Here is a 22,863-nt window from a genome sequence, read left to right on the forward strand (position 1 = left end):
GTACTGTACTACATACATTTTTTACACACACACACGCAGACAGCCATACAGACAGCCATACAGACAGACAGACAGCCATACAGACAGACAGACAGACAGACAGACAGACAGACAGACAGACAGACAGACAGACAGACAGACAGACACTCACTCACTATCATGCATTATCATGAATGATACATGCATTATCATGCTGAAACATGAGGTGATGGTGGCAGATGAATGACACTACAATGGGCCTCGGGGATCTCGTTACGGTTTCTCTGCGTTCAAATTGCCATCGATAAAATGCACTTGTGTTCATTGTCCTTAGCTTATGCCTGCCCATACCAGAAGCCCACCACAAACATGGGACACTCTGTTCACAACATTGACATCAGCAAACCGCTCACCCACACGATGCATGTGGTCTATGGTTGTGAGGCCGGTTGGACGTACTGCCACATTTTCTAAAACGATGACGGGGGCAGCTTATGGCAGAGAAATTAACATTAAATTCTCTGGAAACAGCTCTGGTGGACATTCCTGCAGTCAGCTTGCCTATTGCACGCTCCCTCAAAACTTGAGACATCTGTGGCATTGTGTCTTTTGACAAAACTGCAAATTTTAGAAAGTGGCCTTATTATTTTATTTATCCCACAAAGTGGAGCTTTTCTTTCAGCTCCTGAAACATGGGACTTCACATGCGTTAATATGGCATCCTATTCCCTATGTAGTGCATGTAGATCAAATCAAATCAAACCTTGTCACATGCACCAAATACAACAAGTGTAGACCTTACAGTGAAATGCTGACTGACCAGCCCTTAACCAACAGCGTAGACCTTACCGTGAAATGCTTAATTACAAGCCTTTAATCAACAGTGTAGGTCAAGGAGAGGAGAGTTAAAGGAGAGTTAAATAAACTAAAGTAAAACAATTCATCCAAAGGGGGCAGTATTTCCCATAGCCCCATCAGGTTTTAAAGGAGAGTTAAATAAACTAAAGTAAAAAATAAAATAAAAAAAGTAACACAATAACGAATACCGGTACAGAGTCAGTGTGAGGGGGTACCAGTACAGAGTCAGTGTGAGGGGGTACCGGTACAGAGTCAGTGTGAGGGGGTACCGGTACAGAGTCAGTGTGAGGGGGTACCGGTACAGAGTCAGTGTGAGGGGGTACCGGTACAGAGTCAGTGTGAGGGGGTACCGGTACAGAGTCAGTGTGAGGGGGTACCGGTACAGAGTCAGTGTGAGGGGGTACCGGTACAGAGTCAGTGTGAGGGGGTACCGGTACAGAGTCAGTGTGAGGGGGTACCGGTACAGAGTCAGTGTGAGGGGTACAGGTTAGAGGTAATATGTACATGTAGGTAGGGGTGAAGTGACTATGCATAGATAATAAACAGCGAGTAGAAGCAGTGTACAAAACAAATGGGGGGGGGGGGAGGGGTTGTTAATGTAAATAGTCCGCTGGCCATTTAATGAATTGTTCAACAGTCATGGCTTGGGGGTATAAGCTGTTAAGGAGCCTTTTGGTCCTAGACTTGGCGCTCCGGTACAGCTTGCCGTGCGGTAGCAGAGAAACAGTCTATAACTTGGGTGACTGGAGTCTCCGACAATTTAAGGGGCCTTCCTCTGACACCGCCTATTATATAGTTCCTGGATGGCAGAAAGCTTGGCTCCAGTGACGTGTTGGGCCTTTCACACTACCGTCTGTAACGCCTTACGGTTAGATGCCGAGCAGTTTCCATACCAGGCGGTGATGCAACCGGTCAGGATGCTCTCGATGGTGCAGCTGTAGAACTTTTTGAGGATCTGGGGACCCATGCCAAAAAAGGTTTTGTCGTGCCATCTTCACGACTGTCAAGTTGTGGGATAGATCGTTGGTGATGTGGACACCAAGGAACTTGCTCCACTACAGCCCCGTTGATATTAATGGGGGCTAGTTCGGCCCGCCTTTTCCTGTATTCCACAATCAGCTTTTTTGTCTTGCTCACATTGAGGGAGAAGTTGTCCTGGCACCACATTGCCAGTTCTCTGACCTCCCCCCTATAGGATGTCTCATCGTTGTCAGTGTTCAGGCCTACCCCTGTTTTGTCGTCAGCAAACTTAATGATGGTGTTGGAGTCGTGTTTGGCCATGCAGTCGTGGGTGAACAGGGAGTACAGGAGGGGACTGAGTACGCATCCCAGAGGGGCACCAGTGTTGAGGATCAGCATGGCAGACGTGTTGTTGCCTATCCTTAGCACTTGGACAATGATTATTGTGATACAATACATGGCTTAACTGAGTCAGTGGGAAGGGAACGTGTTGTGGTGGGTGACCAATTACCTATTATTGTTTAATCAACAATCAACAAACAATGCCCGTCAGGAAGTCCAGGATCCAGTTGCAGAGGGAGGTGTTTAGTCCCAGGGTCCTTAGCTTAGTGATGAGCTTCGTGGGCACTATGGTGTTGAACTCTGAGCTGTAGTCAATGAACAGCATTCTCACATAGGTGTTCCTTTTGGCCAGGTGGGAAAGGACAGTGTGGAGTGCGATTGAGATTGCGTCATCTGTGGATCTGTTGGGGCGGTATGTGAATTGGAGTGGGTCTAGGGTATCCGGGAGGATGCTGTTGATGTGAACCATGATCAGCCTTTCGAATCACTTCATGGCTACTGACGTGAGTGCTATGGGGCGGTAATCATTTAGGCAGGTTACATTCGCTTCCTTGGGCACAGGGACAATGGTGGTCAGCTTGAAACATGTAGGTATTACAGACTCAGTCAGGGAGCGGTTGAAATTGTCAGTGAAGACAATTGCCCGTTGGTCCACGCATGCTTTGAGTACACATCCTGGTAATCCATCTGGCCCTGTGGCTTTGTGAATGTTGACCTGTTTGAAGGTCTTACTCACGTCGGCTACCGAGAGCGTTATCACACAGTCATCCAGAACAGCTGGTGCTCTCATGCATGCTTCAATGTTACTTGCCTCGAAGCGAGCATGAAGGGCATTTAGCTCGTCTGGGTATCCCTTTGTAGTCCATAATAGTTTTCAAGCCCTGCCACATCCGACGAGCGTCAGAGCCGGTGTAGTAGGATCCAATCTTAATCCTGTATTGACGCTTTGATGTATTGACGCTTTGATGGTTTGTCTGAGGGCATAGCAGGATTGCTTATAGGCATCCGGATTAGTGTCCCACTCCTTGAAAGCGGCAGCTCTGGCCTTTATCTCAATGAGGAAGTTGCCTGTAATCCATGGCTTCCATGGCTTCTGGTTGGGATATGTATGTACGGTCACTGTGGGGGAGGACGTCGTCGATGCACTTATAGATGAAGCCAATGACTGAGGTGGTGTACTCCTCAATGCCATTGGATGAATCCCGGAACATATTCCAGTCTGTGCTAGCAACACAGTCCTGTAGAGTAGCATCCGCACCATCTGACCACTTCCGTATTGCGTACGTCACTGGTACTTCCTGCTTTAGGTTTTGCTTGTAAGCCGGAATCAGGAGGATCGAGTTAAGGTCAGATTTGCCAAATGGAGGGCGAGGGAGAGCTTTGTATGCTTCTCTCTGTGTGGAGTAAAGGTGTTCTAGAGTTTTTTTCTTCTTTCTTCCTCTGGTTGCACGTGACATGCTGGTAAAAAATTGGTAAAACTGATTTAAGTGTGTCTGCATTAAAGTCCCCGGCCACTAGGAGCTTCTGGATGAGAATTTTATTCTTTGCTTATGGCCTAATAGAGTTGGTTGAGTGTGGTCTTGGTGCCAGCATCGGTCTGTGGTGGTAGGGAGATGGCTCCAAAAAATATAGATGAAAACTCTCCTGGTAGATAGTATGGTCTACTGCTTATCATAAGGTACTCTACCTCAGGCGAACAATACCTCGAGACTTCTTTAATATTTGACATCGTGCACTTGCTGTTATTGACCAAAAAACACACACCCACCCCTCGTCTTACCAGAAGTGGCTTCTCTGTTCTGCCGGGGCATTAAACATCCCTCTAGCTCTATATTGTCATCCGTGTCGTCGTTCAACCACGACTCTGTGAAACATAGGATATTACAGTTCTGAATGTCCCTTTGGTAGTATAATCGTAAACGTAGGTCATCCATTTTATTTTCCAATGATTGTTAGCAAGTAGAATTGATCACAGCGATCGGTTACTTGCTCGTCTACGGATTCTCAAAAGCCTGATCTGCGTGCTTTTTTCCTCCGTGTAACGGGGTTCTTCCATCGAAGGAGAGGCGGACCAATACGCAGCGTGGTTGAAGTTCATGGTTTTTTAATCAGAAAATGAACATGAACAAACTACAACACAATAAAGGTGAAACCCCGAAACCAGTCCCATGTGGTACAAACACACAAAACACAAAACAGGCTACCAAAATATGGTTCTTTTACTAACAAAACTATGGTCAGGGTGTGACACTCCGTCTTTTCTTCACGGGGATCTGGGTCTGTTCCCGGGAGAGCAGTATATCCTTCTCGTTGGACTCATTAATTTTACTAGGCAAGTCAGTTAAGAACAAATTCTTATTTTCAATGATGGCCTAGGAACAGTGGAACAGTGGGTTAACTGCCTGTTCCGGGGCAGAACGACAGATTTGTACCTTGTCAGCTCGGGGATTCGAACTTGCAACCTTTCGGTTATGAGTCCAACGCTCTAACCACTAGGCTACCTACCGCCTCTACACTCTAACCACTAGGCTACTTACCGCCTCTACACTCTAACCACTAGGCTACCTGCCATCTCTACACTCTAACCACTAGGCTACCTACTGCCTCTACACTCTAACCACTAGGCTACTTACCGCCTCTACACTCTAACCACTAGGCTACCTACTGCCTCTACACTCTAACCACTAGGCTACCTGCCACCTCTACACTCTAACCACTAGGCTACCTGCCGCCTCTACACTCTAACCACTAGGCTACCTACTGCCTCTACACTCTAACCACTAGGCTACCTGCCGTCTCTACACTCTAACCACTAGGCTACCTGCCTCTACACTCTAACCACTAGGCTACCCTGCCGCCTTCCAGTCCATGGTGAGTAATTCGAGTCCTGATGAAGTTATTTCCGGCCATAAGAGACGGTAGCAGCAACATTATGTACAAAATAAGTTACAAAATAAGTTACAAACAACACAAAAAAATAAAATAAAAAGTAGCACACTTCGGTGACGGGTCGTCAGATTGATCTTCCCAATTGTGTCAGGTTATTTATTTATACATATTAAAGGAGAAGAAGACCAGAGGAGGAGAAGAGGACTCAGCAAGATGACGTAGATGCAATACAGCAGTAGTAGTTAAATTTCCACAACAACTAAGAGCATTGAAGCGTGAGGCCAAACTTCTCTGAAGTTTTGGTCCAGTAGTTACTATGTCGTATCAACGTGACGCTAACACCTGCACACGCGCAGATACTCTGTGTGACTGCGTGCATAAACAGTCTTCAATCATCATAACACTAACCCCTCTTTTAAGCTACTGCTACTCTCTGTTTATCATTAATGCATAGTCACTGTAACTATACATTCATGTACATACTACCTCAGTTGGGCCGACCAACCAGTGCTCCTGCACATTGTCTAACTGGGCTATCTGCATTGTGTCCCGCCACCCGCCAACCCCTCTTTTGCACTACTGCTACTCTGTTCATCATATATGCATCGTCACTTTAACCATATCTACATGTACATACTACCTCAATCAGCCTGACGAACCGGTGTCTGTATATAACCTCTCTACTGTATATAGCCTCTCTACTGTATATAGCCTCTCTACTGTATATAGCCTCGCTACTTTTATAGCCTCTCTACTGTATATAGCCTCTCTACTGTATATAGCCTCGCTACTTTTATAGCCTCTCTACTGTATATAGCCTCTCTACTGTATATAGTCTCGCTACTTTTATAGCCTCTCTACTGTATATAGCCTCTCTACTGTATATAGCCTCGCTACTGTATATAGCCTCTCTACTTTTATAGCCTCTCTACTGTATATAACCTCTCTACTGTATATAGCCTCTCTACTGTATATAGCCTCTCTACTGTATATAGCCTCGCTACTTTTATAGCCTCTCTACTGTATATAGCCTCTCTACTGTATATAGCCTCGCTACTTTTATAGCCTCTCTACTGTATATAGCCTCTCTACTGTATATAGTCTCGCTACTTTTATAGCCTCTCTACTGTATATAGCCTCTCTACTGTATATAGCCTCGCTACTTTTATAGCCTCTCTACTGTATATAGCCTCTCTACTTTTATAGCCTCTCTACTGTATATAACCTCTCTACTGTATATAGCCTCTCTACTGTATATAGCCTCTCTACTGTATATAGCCTCGCTACTTTTATAGCCTCTCTACTGTATATAGCCTCTCTACTGTATATAGCCTCTCTACTGTATATAGCCTCGCTACTTTTATAGCCTCTCTACTGTATATAGGCTCTCTACTGTATATAGCCTCTCTACTGTATATAGCCTCTCTACTGTATATAGCCTCGCTACTGTATATAGCCTCTCTACTGTATATAACCTCTCTACTGTATATAGCCTCTCTACTGTATATAACCTCTCTACTGTATATAACCTCTCTACTGTATATAGCCTCTCTACTGTATATAGCCTGTCTTTTTACTGTTGTTTTATTTCTTTACCTACCTATTGTTCACCTAATACCATTTTTGCACTATTGGTTAGAGCCTGTAAGTAAGCATTTCACTGTAAGGTCTACTACACCTGTTGTATTCAGCGCACGTGACAAATAAACGTTGGTTTGATTTGGTCTGCGGTGCTGCTCATGGCAACATCATTTTGCAGATTCTACCTTTAAAGTGATAGTTATTTCCATCTTTATTAAGAGATCGTTTGTTCCTTTGTGTGGTCAGGTAACACTGCCGGAGTGTTCCACCTGCGTTCCAGTGCAGGGAAGTACCAGCTGAACTACACAGATGCTGAGCTAGCCTGTCAAGCTGAGGGGGCTACGCTCGCCACCTTCTCTCAGATGGCTGACGCACAACAGGTCAGAGGTCATCATTTAAAAGGAAAATCTGGGATTCGAAACAACAAAGCAGTCACCCTGACACTTTTCATCAAAAGCTATATATCATTACTTTAAAAAGTCCATACGTTGATGTGCCAATCACAGACTGCCCATTTAACTCAGCAAAATGATACTCTTGATTTAAAGTGTTACCAACTACCTGGTCAGTGGCAGTAGTTTGAAGTTGAACCAGGACATCATTAACTCTCAGCTACATGATACCGGTGATTGAAAGTGATAGTTCACTATTTAGAAGTTTTACAGTATGAGTGTCCCAATTCTCCCCCTGTGCACTTGCACACTCCTGGTCAGTGGAAACTCCCAGGCTACACCAAAGAGTTTTAAATCTGTGACGACCAGGAAGTGTACAAGTGCAGTTTTTAAGAGAAGGGCAGTGAATCGGGATGCCACCAGTAACTGTCTGACTGACACTCCACCACTGACGTTGCAGTTCATGTTGTGTCTTTCTCTAGCTGGGAATGCACCGATGTGTTGCTGGATGGATACAAGGGAAGAAAGTGGGCTATCCAACCAGGTTTCCCTCGGTCAATTGTGGTGACAACCATGTTGGTATAGTGCTATACAAAGATCCTGTGGACCCCAGCAGCAAATACGACACCTTCTGTTACAGACTGTCAGGTAACACCATCAGCCAGGGTTGGGCTCCACTTATAGACTGTCAGGTAACACCATCAGCCAGGGTTGGGCTCCACTTACAGACTGTCAGGTAACACCATCAGCCAGGGTTGGGCTCCACTTATAGACTGTCAGGTAACACCATCAGCCAGGGTTGGGCTCCACTTATAGACTGTCAGGTAACACCATCAGCCAGGGTTGGGCTCCACTTATAGACTGTCAGGTAACACCATCAGCCAGGGTTGGGCTCCACTTATAGACTGTCAGGTAACACCATCAGCCAGGGTTGGGCTCCACTTACAGAACATCAGGTAACACCATCAGCCAGGGTTGGGCTCCACTTACAGACTGTCAGGTAACACCATCAGCCAGGGTTGGGCTCCATTTATAGACAGTCAGGTAACACCATCAGCCAGGGTTGGGCTCCACTTATAGACTGTCAGGTAACACCATCAGCCAGGGTTGGGCTCCACTTACAGAACATCAGGTAACACCATCAGCCAGGGTTGGGCTCCACTTATAGACTGTCAGGTAACACCATCAGCCAGGGTTGGGCTCCACTTATAGACTGTCAGGTAACACCATCAGCCAGGGTTGGGCTCCACTTACAGACTGTCAGGTAACACCATCAGCCAGGGTTGGGCTCCACTTATAGACTGTCAGGTAACACCATCAGCCAGGGTTGGGCTCCACTTACAGACTGTCAGGTAACACCATCAGCCAGGGTTGGGCTCCACTTATAGACTGTCAGGTAACACCATCAGCCAGGGTTGGGCTCCACTTATAGACTGTCAGGTAACACCATCAGCCAGGGTTGGGCTCCACTTACAGACTGTCAGGTAACACCATCAGCCAGGGTTGGGCTCCACTTATAGACAGTCAGGTAACACCATCAGCCAGGGTTGGGCTCCACTTATAGACTGTCAGGTAACACCATCAGCCAGGGTTGGGCTCCACTTACAGAACATCAGGTAACACCATCAGCCAGGGTTGGGCTCCACTTACAGACTGTCAGGTAACACCATCAGCCAGGGTTGGGCTCCACTTATAGACTGTCAGGTAACACCATCAGCCAGGGTTGGGCTCCACTTACAGAACATCAGGTAACACCATCAGCCAGGGTTGGGCTCCACTTACAGACTGTCAGGTAACACCATCAGCCAGGGTTGGGCTCCACTTATAGACTGTCAGGTAACACCATCAGCCAGGGTTGGGCTCCACTTATAGACTGTCAGGTAACACCATCAGCCAGGGTTGGGCTCCACTTATAGACTGTCAGGTAACACCATCAGCCAGGGTTGGGCTCCACTTATAGACTGTCAGGTAACACCATCAGCCAGGGTTGGGCTCCACTTATAGACTGTCAGGTAACACCATCAGCCAGGGTTGGGCTCCACTTATAGACTGTCAGGTAACACCATCAGCCAGGGTTGGGCTCCACTTATAGACTGTCAGGTAACACCATCAGCCAGGGTTGGGCTCCACTTACAGACTGTCAGGTAACACCATCAGCCAGGGTTGGGCTCCACTTACAGACTGTCAGGTAACACCATCAGCCAGGGTTGGGCTCCCTTATAGACTGTCAGGTAACACCATCAGCCAGGGTTGGGCTCCACTTATAGACTGTCAGGTAACACCATCAGCCAGGGTTGGGCTCCACTTATAGACTGTCAGGTAACACCATCAGCCAGGGTTGGGCTCCACTTATAGACAGTCAGGTAACACCATCAGCCAGGGTTGGGCTCCACTTATAGACTGTCAGGTAACACCATCAGCCAGGGTTGGGCTCCACTTATAGACTGTCAGGTAACACCATCAGCCAGGGTTGGGCTCCACTTATTGTCATAAAGCATCTCAGAGTAGGATTGCTGATCTAGGTTCAGGTCCCCCTATATCCATATAATAATGAAATTATGATTAGAAAAGAAAACAGATCCTAGATCAGGTTTATGAATATAGGCCTACCAGCCATACTGTCTCCATTCTCTCTTCATTTCATATCAGTATTTCAACAGATGTGTCCTGTATATTACAACCCGTCTGTCTCTCTGTGGATGTGTACTGTATATTACAACCCGTCTGTCTCTCTGTGGATGTGTCCTGTATATTACAACCCGTCTGTCTCTCTGTGGATGTGTACTGTATATTACAACCCGTCTGTCTCTCTGTAGATGTGTCCTGTATATTACAACCTGTCTGTCTCTCTGTAGATGTGTCCTGTGGTACTATATATTACAACCCGTCTGTCTCCCTGTAGATGTGTACTGTGTATTACAACCCGTCTGTCTCTCTGTAGATGTGTACTGTGGTACTGTGTATTACAACCCGTCTGTCTCTCTGTGGATGTGTCCTGTATATTACAACCCGTCTGTCTCTCTGTAGATGTGTCCTGTGTATTACAACCCGTCTGTCTCCCTGTAGATGTGTCCTGTATATTACAACATGTCTGTCTCTCTGTAGATGTGTCCTGTAGTACTGTGTATTACAACCCGTCTGTCTCTCTGTAGATGTGTCCTGTATATTACAACCCTTCTGTCTCCCTGTAGATGTGTCCTGTATATTACAACCCGTCTGTCTCTCTGTAGATGTGTCCTGTAGTACTGTATATTACAACCCGTCTGTCTCTCTGTCGATGTGTCCTGTATATTACAACCCTTCTGTCTCTCTGTAGATGTGTCCTGTATATTACAACCCTTCTGTCTCCCTGTAGATGTGTCCTGTAGTACTGTATATTACAACCCGTCTGTCTCTCTGTAGATGTGTCCTGTATATTACAACCCTTCTGTCTCCCTGTAGATGTGTCCTGTGTATTACAACCCTTCTGTCTCCCTGTAGATGTGTCCTGTATATTACAACCCTTCTGTCTCCCTGTAGATGTGTCCTGTAGTACTGTATATTACAACCCGTCTGTCTCTCTGTAGATGTGTCCTGTATATTACAACCCTTCTGTCTCCCTGTAGATGTGTCCTGTGTATTACAACCCTTCTGTCTCCCTGTAGATGTGTCCTGTATATTACAACCCTTCTGTCTCCCTGTAGATGTGTCCTGTATATTACAACCCTTCTGTCTCCCTGTAGATGTGTCCTGTGTGTGTGGAAGTGGGTACGTGGGTAACGGGGACTTCTGTAATGGAGACCTGGCCAGTGTTGTGGCTACCAACTTAAACTACTCTGTATTCTACAATGTAAGTTTGTTGTTGTTTCATTCAGGACTAATCCTACATTAAGATCCTCACATGCAACTCAGACTTAATTGTATTAATTCAAATTAAAGTACATTTGCAAACATTTACGGGTGATATGGATCTCAAGTTAGAATTTGGCCCTATTTTTTGAGTGCAAATATTGAACAACATTAAATTCTCTCTCCTGGTTGTAGATATTGTTGAAGTATGCAGGCTCGTCTACAGAGGGAGAAGTTCTGTTGGACTTTCTGTCCAGCAGTTCATCCTATGCCACTCTGTTTGTGCCACTCAACGCTGGGTTCTCTGAGAATGAGGTGATTTTACGTCCGAAATCATGGAACAAAAAAAAATACATTTTTACTTACTTTTTTCCCCCCCAGTAAATTCATGTATTTTTTGTCATTTAAAAAGGGATAGTTCACCTAAATTTCAAAATGACATTTTGGTTTCTTTACCCAGTGAGAAGTCTGTGTACAAGCTATGACAGTAATCCATGCTTTGGTTGAGGTTCTCTGGCACGGTTTTCAAATGCTAACGTTTTAGCATTTGTGGCACAAATCTCATTCAAGTCATTTTTTGCACATCATGTCCAAATCATCTATGTGACTTGTGAGCTTCAAAATCAATGATATATTGATGATTTGGACATTATATCGGTCCCATGACTTGAATGGGATTTGTTCTTACTGGGTAAAGAAACCAATATGTCATTTTGTAATTTAGGTGAACTATCTAATTTAGGTGAACGTTTATATAATGATGTATAATTTTGTCTTAGTCGTTTGATGTATAGTTTTCTTGACTGTATGTAGACGCTATCAGACCGGGATGTGGAGTACCATATCTCCACTAACAACAGCATTACGTTCTATGAGGACCTGAAACACGATGGAGTCATCCCTTCCAGACTGGGATATAACCTCTCAGTGGTCATTTCCCCCAGCAACATCACACAGCAGAACCAGGTGAGTGGACCGGTCTGTTACAAATGTCCAGGAGCTGGTTGTGCAAATCAAACAAGTCTTTACTCCAGATCAACATGTTACTAATAACTTGTAAAAAAAAAGATATAAAAAATAGTAATAATAAACAAAACAATTAACTGTATAATATCATACATTTCTTAAAGCAACAATTAATTTCCTGGATGTTTTGATTTGGATGAAGTGATTCTTGATTTTGTGTGTGTGACATAGGAGCCCCAGACATTCAAGCTAGTGAACCGGAGGCTAGTGTTGACCTGGGACATCCCAGCCTACAATGGAATTATCCATGTCATAGAGGGCCCACTCAGAGCCCCGCCACTACCAGTGAGTTAGTTAAGCAGTTGAGTGAAGTTGTACCCTAGATGCTGATCTTGGATCAGTTTGACATTTTCCCCACTAATGGTTAAGGTTGGGGAAGGTGATCCTAGATCTGTAACTTGGGGAAACTTCAGATCATTATAACAATCCTATTTCATTGCAAATTCCACCCTATTTCAGAGCCACACAAGGAGTCTCTGGTCAACAGTAACACACTGCATTATGGGAGAATAGGGTCTCTGGTCAACAGTAACACACTGCATTATGGGAGAATAGGGTCTCTGGTCAACAGTAGTACACTGCATTATGGGAGAATAGAGTGGCTTTGTCCCTTCTAGTAATTCTATTTCTATGATTATCATTCCAGGTGCACCATGCCCAGTCATCAGGCCACGCCCACGGGGGCGGGACTGTGGCCACCTCCATCCTGGTCACCTGTCTGATAGTCTGCGTCATCGCTGGCCTCACCTATTACGTCTTCAAACACAAGAATGACGCCTTCCGCTTCCAGTACTTCAAGGTAACAAGTCAGTCCAACACTACTATAGACCAGGCCCATTTGGCCCACAGGGCTTTGATCAACTCTACTATAGACCAGGCCCATTGGGCCCACAGGGCTCTGATCAACACTACTATAGACCAGGCCCATTGGGCCCACAAGGCTCTGATCAACACTACTATAGACCAGGCCCATTTGGCCCACAGGGCTTTGATCAACTATACTATAGACGAGGCCCATTGGGCCCACAGGGCTTTGATCAACACTACTATAGACCAGGCCCATTTGGCCCACAGGGCTTTGATCAACACTACTATAGACCAGGCCCATTGGGCCCACAGGGCTCTGATCAACACTACTATAGACCAGGCCCATTGGGCCCACAGTGCTCTGATCAACACTACTATAGACCAGGCCCATTGGGCCCACAGGGCTCTGATCAACACTACTATAGACCAGGCCCATTGGGCCCACAGGGCTCTGATCAACACTACTATAGACCAGGCCCATTGGGCCCACAAGGCTCTGATCAACACTACTATAGACCAGGCCCATTGGGCCCACAGGGCTCTGATCAACACTACTATAGACCAGGCCCATTGGGCCCACAGGACCTTGATCAACACTACTATAGACCAGGCCCATTGGACCCACAGGGCTTTGATCAACTCTACTATAGACCAGGCGAATTGGGCCTACAGGTCCTTGATCAACACTACTATTGACCAGGCCCATTGAGCCCACAGGGCTTTGATCAACACTACTATAGACCAGGCCCATTGGGCACACAGGGCTCTGATCAAGTCTACTATAGACCAGGCCCATTGGGCCCACAGGGCTCTGATCAACACTACTATAGACCAGGCTTATTGGGCCCACAGGGCTTTGATCAACACTACTATAGACCAGGCCCATTGGGCCCACAGGGCTCTGATCAACACTACTATAGACCAGGCCCATTGGGCCCACAGGGCTTTGATCAACTCTACTATAGACCAGGCGAATTGGGCCTACAGGTCCTTGATCAACACTACTATAGACCAGGCCCATTGGGCACACAGGGCTCTGATCAACTCTACTATAGACCAGGCGAATTGGGCCTACAGGTCCTTGATCAACACTACTATAGACCAGGCACATTGGGCCCACAGGACCTTGATCAACACTACTGTAGACCAGGCACATTGGGCCCACAGGGCTCTGATCAACACTACTATAGACCAGGCACATTGGGCCCACAGGGCTCTGATCAACACTACTATAGACCAGGCCCATTGGACCCACAGGGCTTTGATCAACACTACTATAGACCAGGCCCATTGGGCCCACAAGGCTCTGATCAACACTACTATAGACCAGGCCCATTGGGCCCACAGGGCTTTGATCAACTCTACTATAGACCAGGAGAATTGGGCCTACAGGTCCTTGATCAACACTACTATTGACCAGGCCCATTGAGCCCACAGGGCTTTGATCAACACTACTATAGACCAGGCCCATTGGGCACACAGGGCTCTGATCAACTCTACTATAGACCAGGCCCATTGGGCCCACAGGGCTTTGATCAACTCTACTATAGACCAGGCGAATTGGGCCTACAGGTCCTTGATCAACACTACTATAGACCAGGCCCATTGGGCACACAGGGCTCTGATCAACTCTACTATAGACCAGGCCCATTGGGCCCACAGGGCTCTGATCAACTCTACTATAGACCAGTACTACTACAGTTATTCAATAGCGCAGCTTTCAAGTTTGCATTCTCCCCTAGCCCACATAATAATTTATTTATTTAGTTTTCCTCTTTTTTTAGCGGTTGAAAACGTATAAATGTAAATGAATGGGGGACCAAATCCAGCTGAAGTTGGGTTACGTTTTGACCAGTCACTCAGAGGACTTTCACTGTATTCTCCGTACTGTGTTTTAGTTGTATTGTATTTTACATTTGTGCGACTTGTCTATCAGCGTGGCGCGTTTTGTGTTGTTTTTTTTGTGGACACCAGGAAGGGGTCAGCTGCTGCAAAAAAAAAGCTCATGGGGTTTTTAACAAACACATTTTACACATTTGACATTCACCGAATAACAATAGCCAGAAATCCAGTATGTCTAATTCAACACTCCACTCCTTGTCAAGCTAAACAAATTTTGTTGCCATGACAAGGAGTAGCAAGGAGGTATGGAGGGGGAAACTGAAAACTAGCTGTTATTGGCAGAGATGTTTGTAACTCTTTCTAATTGGTCTATTAACTCATACATACAGTGGGGGGGAAAGTATTTAGTCAGCCACCAATTGTGCAAGTTCTCCCACTTAAAAAGATGAGAGAGGCCTGTAATTTTCATCATATGTATACTTCAACTATGACAGACAAAATGAGAAGAAAAAATCCAGAAAATCACATTGTAGGATTTTGAATTAATTTATTTGCAGATTGTGGTGGAAAATAAGTATTTGGTCACCTACAAACAAGAAAGATTTCTGGCTCTCACAGACCTGTAACTTCTTCTTTAAGAGGCTCCTCTCTCCTCCACTCGTTACATGTATTAATGGCACAAGTTTGAACTTGTTATCAGTATAAAAGACCTGTCCACAACCTCAAACAGTCACACTCCAAACTCCACTATGGCCAAGACCAAAGAGCTGTCAAAGGACACCAGAAACAAAATTGTAGACCTGCACTAGGCTGGGAAGACTGAATCTGCAATAGGTAAGCAGCTTGGTTTGAAGAAATCAACTGTGGGAGCAATTATTAGGAAATAGAATACATACAAGACCACTGATAATCTCCCTCGATCTGGGGCTCCACGCAAGATCTCACCCCGTGGGGTCAAAATGATCACAAGAACGGTGAGCAAAAATCCCAGAACCACACGGGGGGACCTAGTGAATGACCTGCAGAGAGCTGGGACCAAAGTAACAAAGCCTACCATCAGTAACACACTACGCCGCCAGGGACTCAAATCCTGCAGTGCCAGATGTGTCCCCCTGCTTAAGCCAGTACAAGTCCAGGCCCGTCTGAAGTTTGCTAGAGAGCATTTGGATGATTCAGAAGAAGATTGTGAGAATGTCATATGATCGGATGAAACCAAAATAGAACTTTTTGGTAAAAACTCAACTCGTCGTGTTTGGAGGACAAAGAATGCTGAGTTGCATCCAAAGAACACCATACCTACTGTGAAGCATGTGGGTGGAAACATCATGCTTTGGGGCTGTTCTTCTGCAAAGGGACCAGGACGACTGATCCGTGTGAAGGAAAGAATGAATGGGGCCATGTATCGTGAGATTTTGAGTGAAAACCTCCTTCCATCAGCAAGGGCATTGAAGATGAAAAGTGGCTGGGTCTTTCAGCATGACAATGATCCCAAACACACCGCCCGGGCAACGAAGGAGTGGCTTCGTAAGAAGCATTTCAAGGTCCTGGAGTGGCCTATCCAGTCTCCAGATCTCAACCACATAGAAAATCTTTGGAGGGAGTTGAAAGTCCGTGTTGCCCAGCAACAGCCCCAAAACATCACCGCTCTAGAGGAGATCTGCATGGAGGAATGGGCCAAAATACCAGCAACAGTGTGTGAAAACCTTGTGAAGACTTACAGAAAACGTTTGACCTCTGTCATTGCCAACAAAGGGTATATAACAAAGTATTGAGATAAACTTTTGTTATTGACCAAATGCTTATTTTCCACCATTTGCAAATAAATAAATTTAAAATCCTACAATGTGATTTTCTGCATTTTTTCCCCTCATTTTGTCTGTCATAGTTGAAGTGTCCCTATGATGAAAATTACAGGCCACTCTCATCTTTTTAAGTGGGCGAACTTGCACAATTGGTGGCTGACTAAATACTTTTTTGCCCCACTGTAAATGTCACCAAAATTCCATCCCACCAAAACAGGCTGACATTTCAGTTTTCAAATAGCTTACATTAAACAGGCATTATCATCATTTTCAAGGTATTTTTCCAACCTCAGCGTTGTTTATTAGGTACAGCAGCCCATTCACGAAAATGTACTGCTCCTACAGACCGTGAGTCTTGTGGCTGTGGCTTGTTATATAAAGTAGGCAGACAGGCATCAAGACATTCAGTTACTGTTCGGTTGAATGTTAGAATGGGTAAACTAGTGACCTAAGTGAATTTGAGAGTGGTATGATTGTCGGTGCCAGGCGCGTCGGATCCAGTATCTCAGAACAGCCAGCCTCCTGGGTTTTTCACGTAGGACAGGTTTACAGAGAATGGTGAGACAAGCCAAACATCCAGTCAGCGGCAGTCCTGTTGGCGAAAACAGCTCGTTGAGAGGGGTCTACGAAGAATGCCAAGAATCATGCAAGCGAACAGACGGGCCTCAAACAGACAAATAACGGAACAGTACAACAGTGGTGTGCAGAACAGCATCTCAGAACACACGGCTCATCGGTCCTTGTCATGGATGGGCTACTGCAGCAGACGACCACACTGGGTTCCTATCAGATAATAACAAGAAGAAACAGCTCCAGTGGGCACACAATCACCAACACTGGACAAATGAGGAGTGGAAAAACATTGCCTGCAACATGACAGCGAGTTCAGTTTACTTGAGCGGTCTGCGCAGTCCACAAACCTCAACCTTATAGAGCATCTTTGGGATGAGATGGAAAGGGCTGGTCACAGCATGAATATACCGCAGACCAATCTGCAGCAACTGTGAAATGCCATTGCGTCAGCATGGACCAGCATCCCTTTGGAATGCTTCCGACACCTTGAAGAATAACCCGAATAATTCAGGCTGTTCTGGAGGTAAAAGAGGGTCCAACCCAAAACTAGATGGGTGTACCAAATAAACAGTCTGGTGTGTATACGAAACACAGGGGAATCACATTTTTAACTGTACTGTGCCTTTAAGTGTGACTGGGGACCCCTCTGAGCCGGGTTTCTCTAGATTTATAACTGGCCGCTGTGCTCTCACTTCTGCTTGCTCTTTGGGATCGAGGCCAGGTTACTGTAGAGCACTTTGTGACAACTGCTGATGTAAAAACCCACTGGACACAAACTGGAAGTCATCAACTGTTGTGATACTATTTAGGCCCATATAACATTAGGGAAGTCAACTGTTGTGATACTATTTAGGCCCATATAACATTAGGGAAGTCAACTGTTGTGATACTATTTAGGCCCATATAACATTAGGGAAGTCAACTGTTGTGATACTATTTAGGCCCATATAACATTAGGGAAGTCAACTGTTGTGATACTATTTAGACCCATATAACATTAGTGAAGTCAACTATTGTGATACTATTTAGACCCATATAACATTAGGGAAGTCATCAACTGTTGTGATACTATTTAGGCCCATATAACATTAGGGAAGTCATCAACTGTTGTGATACTATTTAGGCCCATATAACATTAGGGAAGTCAACTGTTGTGATACTATTTAGGCCCATATAACATTAGGGAAGTCATCAACTGTTGTGATACTATTTAGGCCCATATAACATTAGTGAAGTCAACTGTTGTGATACTATTTAGGCCCATATAACATTAGGGAAGTCAACTGTTGTGATACTATTTAGGCCCATATAACATTAGGGAAGTCAACTGTTGTGATACTATTTAGGCCCATATAACATTAGGGAAGTCAACTGTTGTGATACTATTTAGGCCCATATAACATTAGGGAAGTCAACTGTTGTGATACTATTTAGGCTCATATAACATTAGGGAAGTCAACTGTTGTGATACTATTTAGGCCCATATAACATTAGGGAAGTCATCAACTGTTGTGATACTATTTAGGCTCATATAACATTAGTGAAGTCAACTGTTGTGATACTATTTAGGCCCATATAACATTAGGGAAGTCAACTGTTGTGATACTATTTAGGCCCATATAACATTAGTGAAGTCAACTGTTGTGATACTATTTAGACCCATATAACATTAGGGAAGTCATCAACTGTTGTGATACTATTTAGGCCCATATAACATTAGGGAAGTCATCAACTGTTGTGATACTATTTAGGCCCATATAACATTAGGGAAGTCAACTGTTGTGATACTATTTAGGCCCATATAACATTAGGGAAGTCAACTGTTGTGATACTATTTAGGTCCATATAACATTAGGGAAGTCAACAACAGATATTGTTTCAATTCAACCCAGGGTTAAACTAAAATATAGGCTTAGGGTTTCAGGCTTTGGCAGATTTCAAAGATAATCTTCAAGTTAATAATTGGTGTGTTGGATATACGTCTGTATCTCAACCAAAAATGCATTTAAAGTTTGATTTGATTTAGTCCTATTCGTCAGCTTGAATTTTTGGTTAAGATGGAGACGTGAATCAAACATATCAATTATTCATTTGGATTTTGGATTGGGTTTGGTTGCCTGCGTTTGTTTTTACAGGGACAGTGCACATGAACGTTTCAGTAAAAGTGCCCGTTTAGCCAGCTGGCTAATTTTCAACCGCAGTCCCTGGGCAGGTTATTACAAACTATTCCAATAACAATACAGACCAATATATTTTTTTGATATTATACAAATATCAAGATATTTGGATGCGTTGACAACTAAACACAATTCAATATCACTTTTGAAATACAGTAAATAGCCTGTTAACTTGTAGAAGTTAAGAAATGATGTTGGATTCACGTCCAATAAGAATAGGATTCAGCCAGTGGCTCAGATGAAACTGTCCAAGCATTAGATGCATCTCCTTTAAATTGTTGATATTTGGTTGCGTTGACAACCAAACGCAAATCAATATTGCTTTTGTAATACAGTACATATTCTAACATTAGACTCTCTTACAAACTAATGTAACACTATTTATGTATTCCAACTTAAAATTAATACATTCATGGCCACATTGTGGTTACTGTAACTATAAATGTCTTATGTAATTATAGATGTAAAAAAAATGTTTTTTTACGTAATTGAACCTTTATTTAACTAGGCGAGTCAGTAGAAAGCGTACATGTTCAAGATGCCGTGTAAAGGTTGCAGGTCTGTGGAGAGCTTCACTATTGCTGTAATAAATCTGTGCAGAATCTGGAACAGCGCTGATCACTTTTAATGGAATCTCAACTCCAATCCAGGTCATTTGGTTCTGCTATTAGATGGAGCACAGTGATAATAGATTGAGGCATGGATTCAATCAGATCGAGCGTTAACTAGCATCCGCATAGCAGATGTTTTGGCGGTGTTGGAGGTTTAACTGCGATATGAGCCGACATATCGGCGTGCGGCTGCTCGTCCCTAACCATTCCTTTTCCTTATCCCTGCTCCATTAGAAAGGCTACCACATTAGAAATAAAGGCTACCACGTTGGAAATAAAAGCTACCACGTTGAAAACAAAGGCTACCACGTTAGAAATAAAGGATACCACATTGTAAATAACGGCTACCACGTTCGAAATAAAGGCTACCTCATTAGAAATAACCGCTTGGCTACCACGTTGGAAATAAAGGCTACCACGTTGGAAATAAAGGCTACCATGTTGGAAATAAAGGCTACCACGTTAGAAATAAAGGCTACCTCATTAGAAATAATGGCTAGGCTACCACGTTGGAAATAATGGCTACCACGTTGGAAATAACAGCTACCACGTTAGAAATAAAGGCTACCACGTTAGAATTAAAGGCTACCACGTTAGAATTAAAGGCTACCTCATTAGAAATAAAGGCTACCTCGTTGGGAAATAAAGGCTACCACGTTAGAATTAAAGGCTACCTCATTAGAAATAAAGGCTACCTCGTTGGGAAATAACGGCTACCACGTTAGAAATAAAGGCGCCCTCGTTAGAAATAAAGGCTACCACGTTAGAATTAAAGGCTAACACGTTAAAAATAAAGGCTAGGCTACCATGTTAGAAATAAAGGCTACCTCCTAATTTAGCTCATCGTGCTCTAGCAACTCCTTGTGGCGGGCCGGGGGCCTGCAGGCTGACCTCGGTCGTCAGTTGAACAGTGTTTCCTCTGACACATTGGTGCGACTGGCTTTTGGGGTAAGTGGGCGGGTGTTAAGAAGCACGGTTTGGCGGGTCATGTTCCAAAGAACACATGACTCGACCTTCGCCTCTCGAGCCAGTTGGGGACTTGCAGCGATGAGACAAGGTCATAATGGGGGAGAAAAAGGGGGTAAAAAATAAATAATTAAAAAATAAATGAAAGCACAGTGATAAATCAAATGTATTTATAAAGCCCTTCTTACATCAGCTGATATCTCAAAGTGCTGTACAGAAACCCAGTCTAAAACCCCAAACAGCAAGCAATGTAGGTGTAGAAGCACCTGTAAGAGCACACATTGAGAATTTGCCTGTCTCTGAGTGGGTGAATCAAGGTCAGCCACATTTCCACGTTGAAATGATACGGTATGCCCAGATAAAGGGGTTTTCTAAAAACAGATTTGACTGACATGTCTTGTCTCCCATGGTGACAGAATGAAGAGGGGGATAAGCCTGCTCTGGTGTCTATTCCCAACCCGCTCTACAGCGGTTACAGGGCCTTCAACCAACCCTTTGGTATCAATGAACAATGTGTAAGTCTCAATAATGATGTGTCATATCTCAATAATGTTACTGATCAATGTACAAGTGTCAATGTCATATCTCAATAACACAACTGATCAATATGTAAGGCCAGGATTCAATCTGATCCCGCCTGTCAACAACGCTATATTTACAGGTAATTACTGATTGAGGCACGTAGTGTGGATGCAGTCTGTGAAATGTGGGAACATTGCCTTTAAAAGCTGCGTTGTCAACAACCCGAAATCAGATTGAATGTTGACCTAAGTCAATTTTATATCTCAGTTTTTATCTCAAACACGCTTTATTTTAACCACATTGGATTTACTCTTAAATCCGATCTTCTGCCTTCTGTGCTCTTAAGCCAAAAGGGGTCCCCTGAATGGACAGAAATACTGTTCAGAAATAACCTCAGGAGTAGTCATCTAGCCTAATGGTTTAACATTTTCTTTCCCTGTCTAGGAAGAGGCAGAACCAGCAGCAGCAGAACCAGCAGAACCAGAAGAACCAGTTCCTCGACTACTGGATTTATGAGAACTCTAACAACATTATGTGGGCACTAAGAAAGGGCTGGAGTGAATCGACTTTCTGCATTTGAACAAACTATGCTGGGAATGTGTAAATAAATTATGACCTAGGCCTATATTTTCCAAAGACAATGGCTGGGATTCAATCTGTAGAATGCTATCTGTGCTTTTTAAAGGAGATGGATGGGATTCAATCTGTAGAATGCTATCTGTGCTTTTTAAAGGAGATGGCTGGGATTCAATCTGTAGAATGCTATCTGTGCTTTTTAAAGGAGATGGCTGGGATTCAATCTGTAGAATGCAATCTGTGCTTTTTAAAGGAGATGGCTGGGATTCAATCTGTAGAATGCTATCTGTGCTTTTTAAAGGAGATGGCTGGGATTCAATCCATAAAATGCTATCTGTGCTTTTAAAAGGAGATGGCTGGGATTCAATCCGTGATTGTTATCTGTTCTTTTTAAAGGAGATGGCTGGGATTCAATCTGTAGAATGTTATCTGTGCTTTTTAAAGGAGATGGCTGGGATTCAATCCGTGAATGTTATCTGTGCTTTCTTTTTAAAGCGGCGATGGCATTACTGGCAAACACTATTAGAATTGACCTTAAAATATCAAACTTGTTAAAACGAGGCCTCCTTTAAAAAGGCGCGTTGCCAGCAGTCCTATGCGTTATTCTAACTACATGATTTGAATTTAATCCCGGCCTAAACTCGGCAGTAGGTCTGTTTCCCCAAAACAATGTTAAGGGTCTAGGATTAGGCTGTTCAGAACTGGGTTGAAGACTCGACCCTCCACACAGAAACAACACTGATGCAAAACGCCAGGCATGTTTATATGACACTGCATTAAAATATTCCTTCTATGCATCCCTTGTATAGATTATTGGTCATTATTTGATGGTATATATTCTGTTACTACAACAATAATCATTTATACATATGAACTCCCTTTCACCCAACAATCATATTTTTCATTTAATTGTGATTTTCCTCAGATTCATTGTTTTTTTTAGATTTAAGATGTATTATACAACACATACCAGATTAGTTGTTTCTATATATGTTAATCTGCTGGACTGACACCATCAGAACCTTAAGTTCACGTTTACCAGACTTTAGTAGAAATCCATTTTTTTATTCTAAAATGTCACCTTCTCAAAGGGGGCGCTCCCAGCTCCACCCCCAGCGCTCTGCTCCTCAGA

The 22,863-nt window shown here is 44.0% G+C and overlaps 1 protein-coding gene across 1 annotated transcript in view; it reads left to right on the top strand.

Moving 5' to 3' along the window:
• stab1 (stabilin 1) overlaps positions 1 to 22,528 on the top strand; it is a 221,273-nt gene extending 198,745 nt beyond the window's left edge. Inside the window, exons 61-69 of the mRNA XM_064967067.1 lie at positions 6,856 to 6,989; positions 7,484 to 7,649; positions 10,724 to 10,830; positions 11,025 to 11,144; positions 11,643 to 11,795; positions 12,027 to 12,140; positions 12,502 to 12,654; positions 21,050 to 21,148; positions 21,600 to 22,528. Of these exons, the coding sequence (XP_064823139.1) occupies positions 6,856 to 6,989; positions 7,484 to 7,649; positions 10,724 to 10,830; positions 11,025 to 11,144; positions 11,643 to 11,795; positions 12,027 to 12,140; positions 12,502 to 12,654; positions 21,050 to 21,148; positions 21,600 to 21,671 (1,118 nt within the window). The 3' untranslated portion in view covers positions 21,672 to 22,528. The remainder of the gene's footprint in view (positions 1 to 6,855; positions 6,990 to 7,483; positions 7,650 to 10,723; positions 10,831 to 11,024; positions 11,145 to 11,642; positions 11,796 to 12,026; positions 12,141 to 12,501; positions 12,655 to 21,049; positions 21,149 to 21,599) is intronic.
• Positions 22,529 to 22,863: the final 335 nt, after the last annotated feature.

This window comes from Oncorhynchus masou, chromosome 5, assembly GCF_036934945.1.
Source record: "Oncorhynchus masou masou isolate Uvic2021 chromosome 5, UVic_Omas_1.1, whole genome shotgun sequence".
Classification (NCBI taxonomy): Eukaryota; Metazoa; Chordata; class Actinopteri; order Salmoniformes; family Salmonidae; genus Oncorhynchus; species Oncorhynchus masou.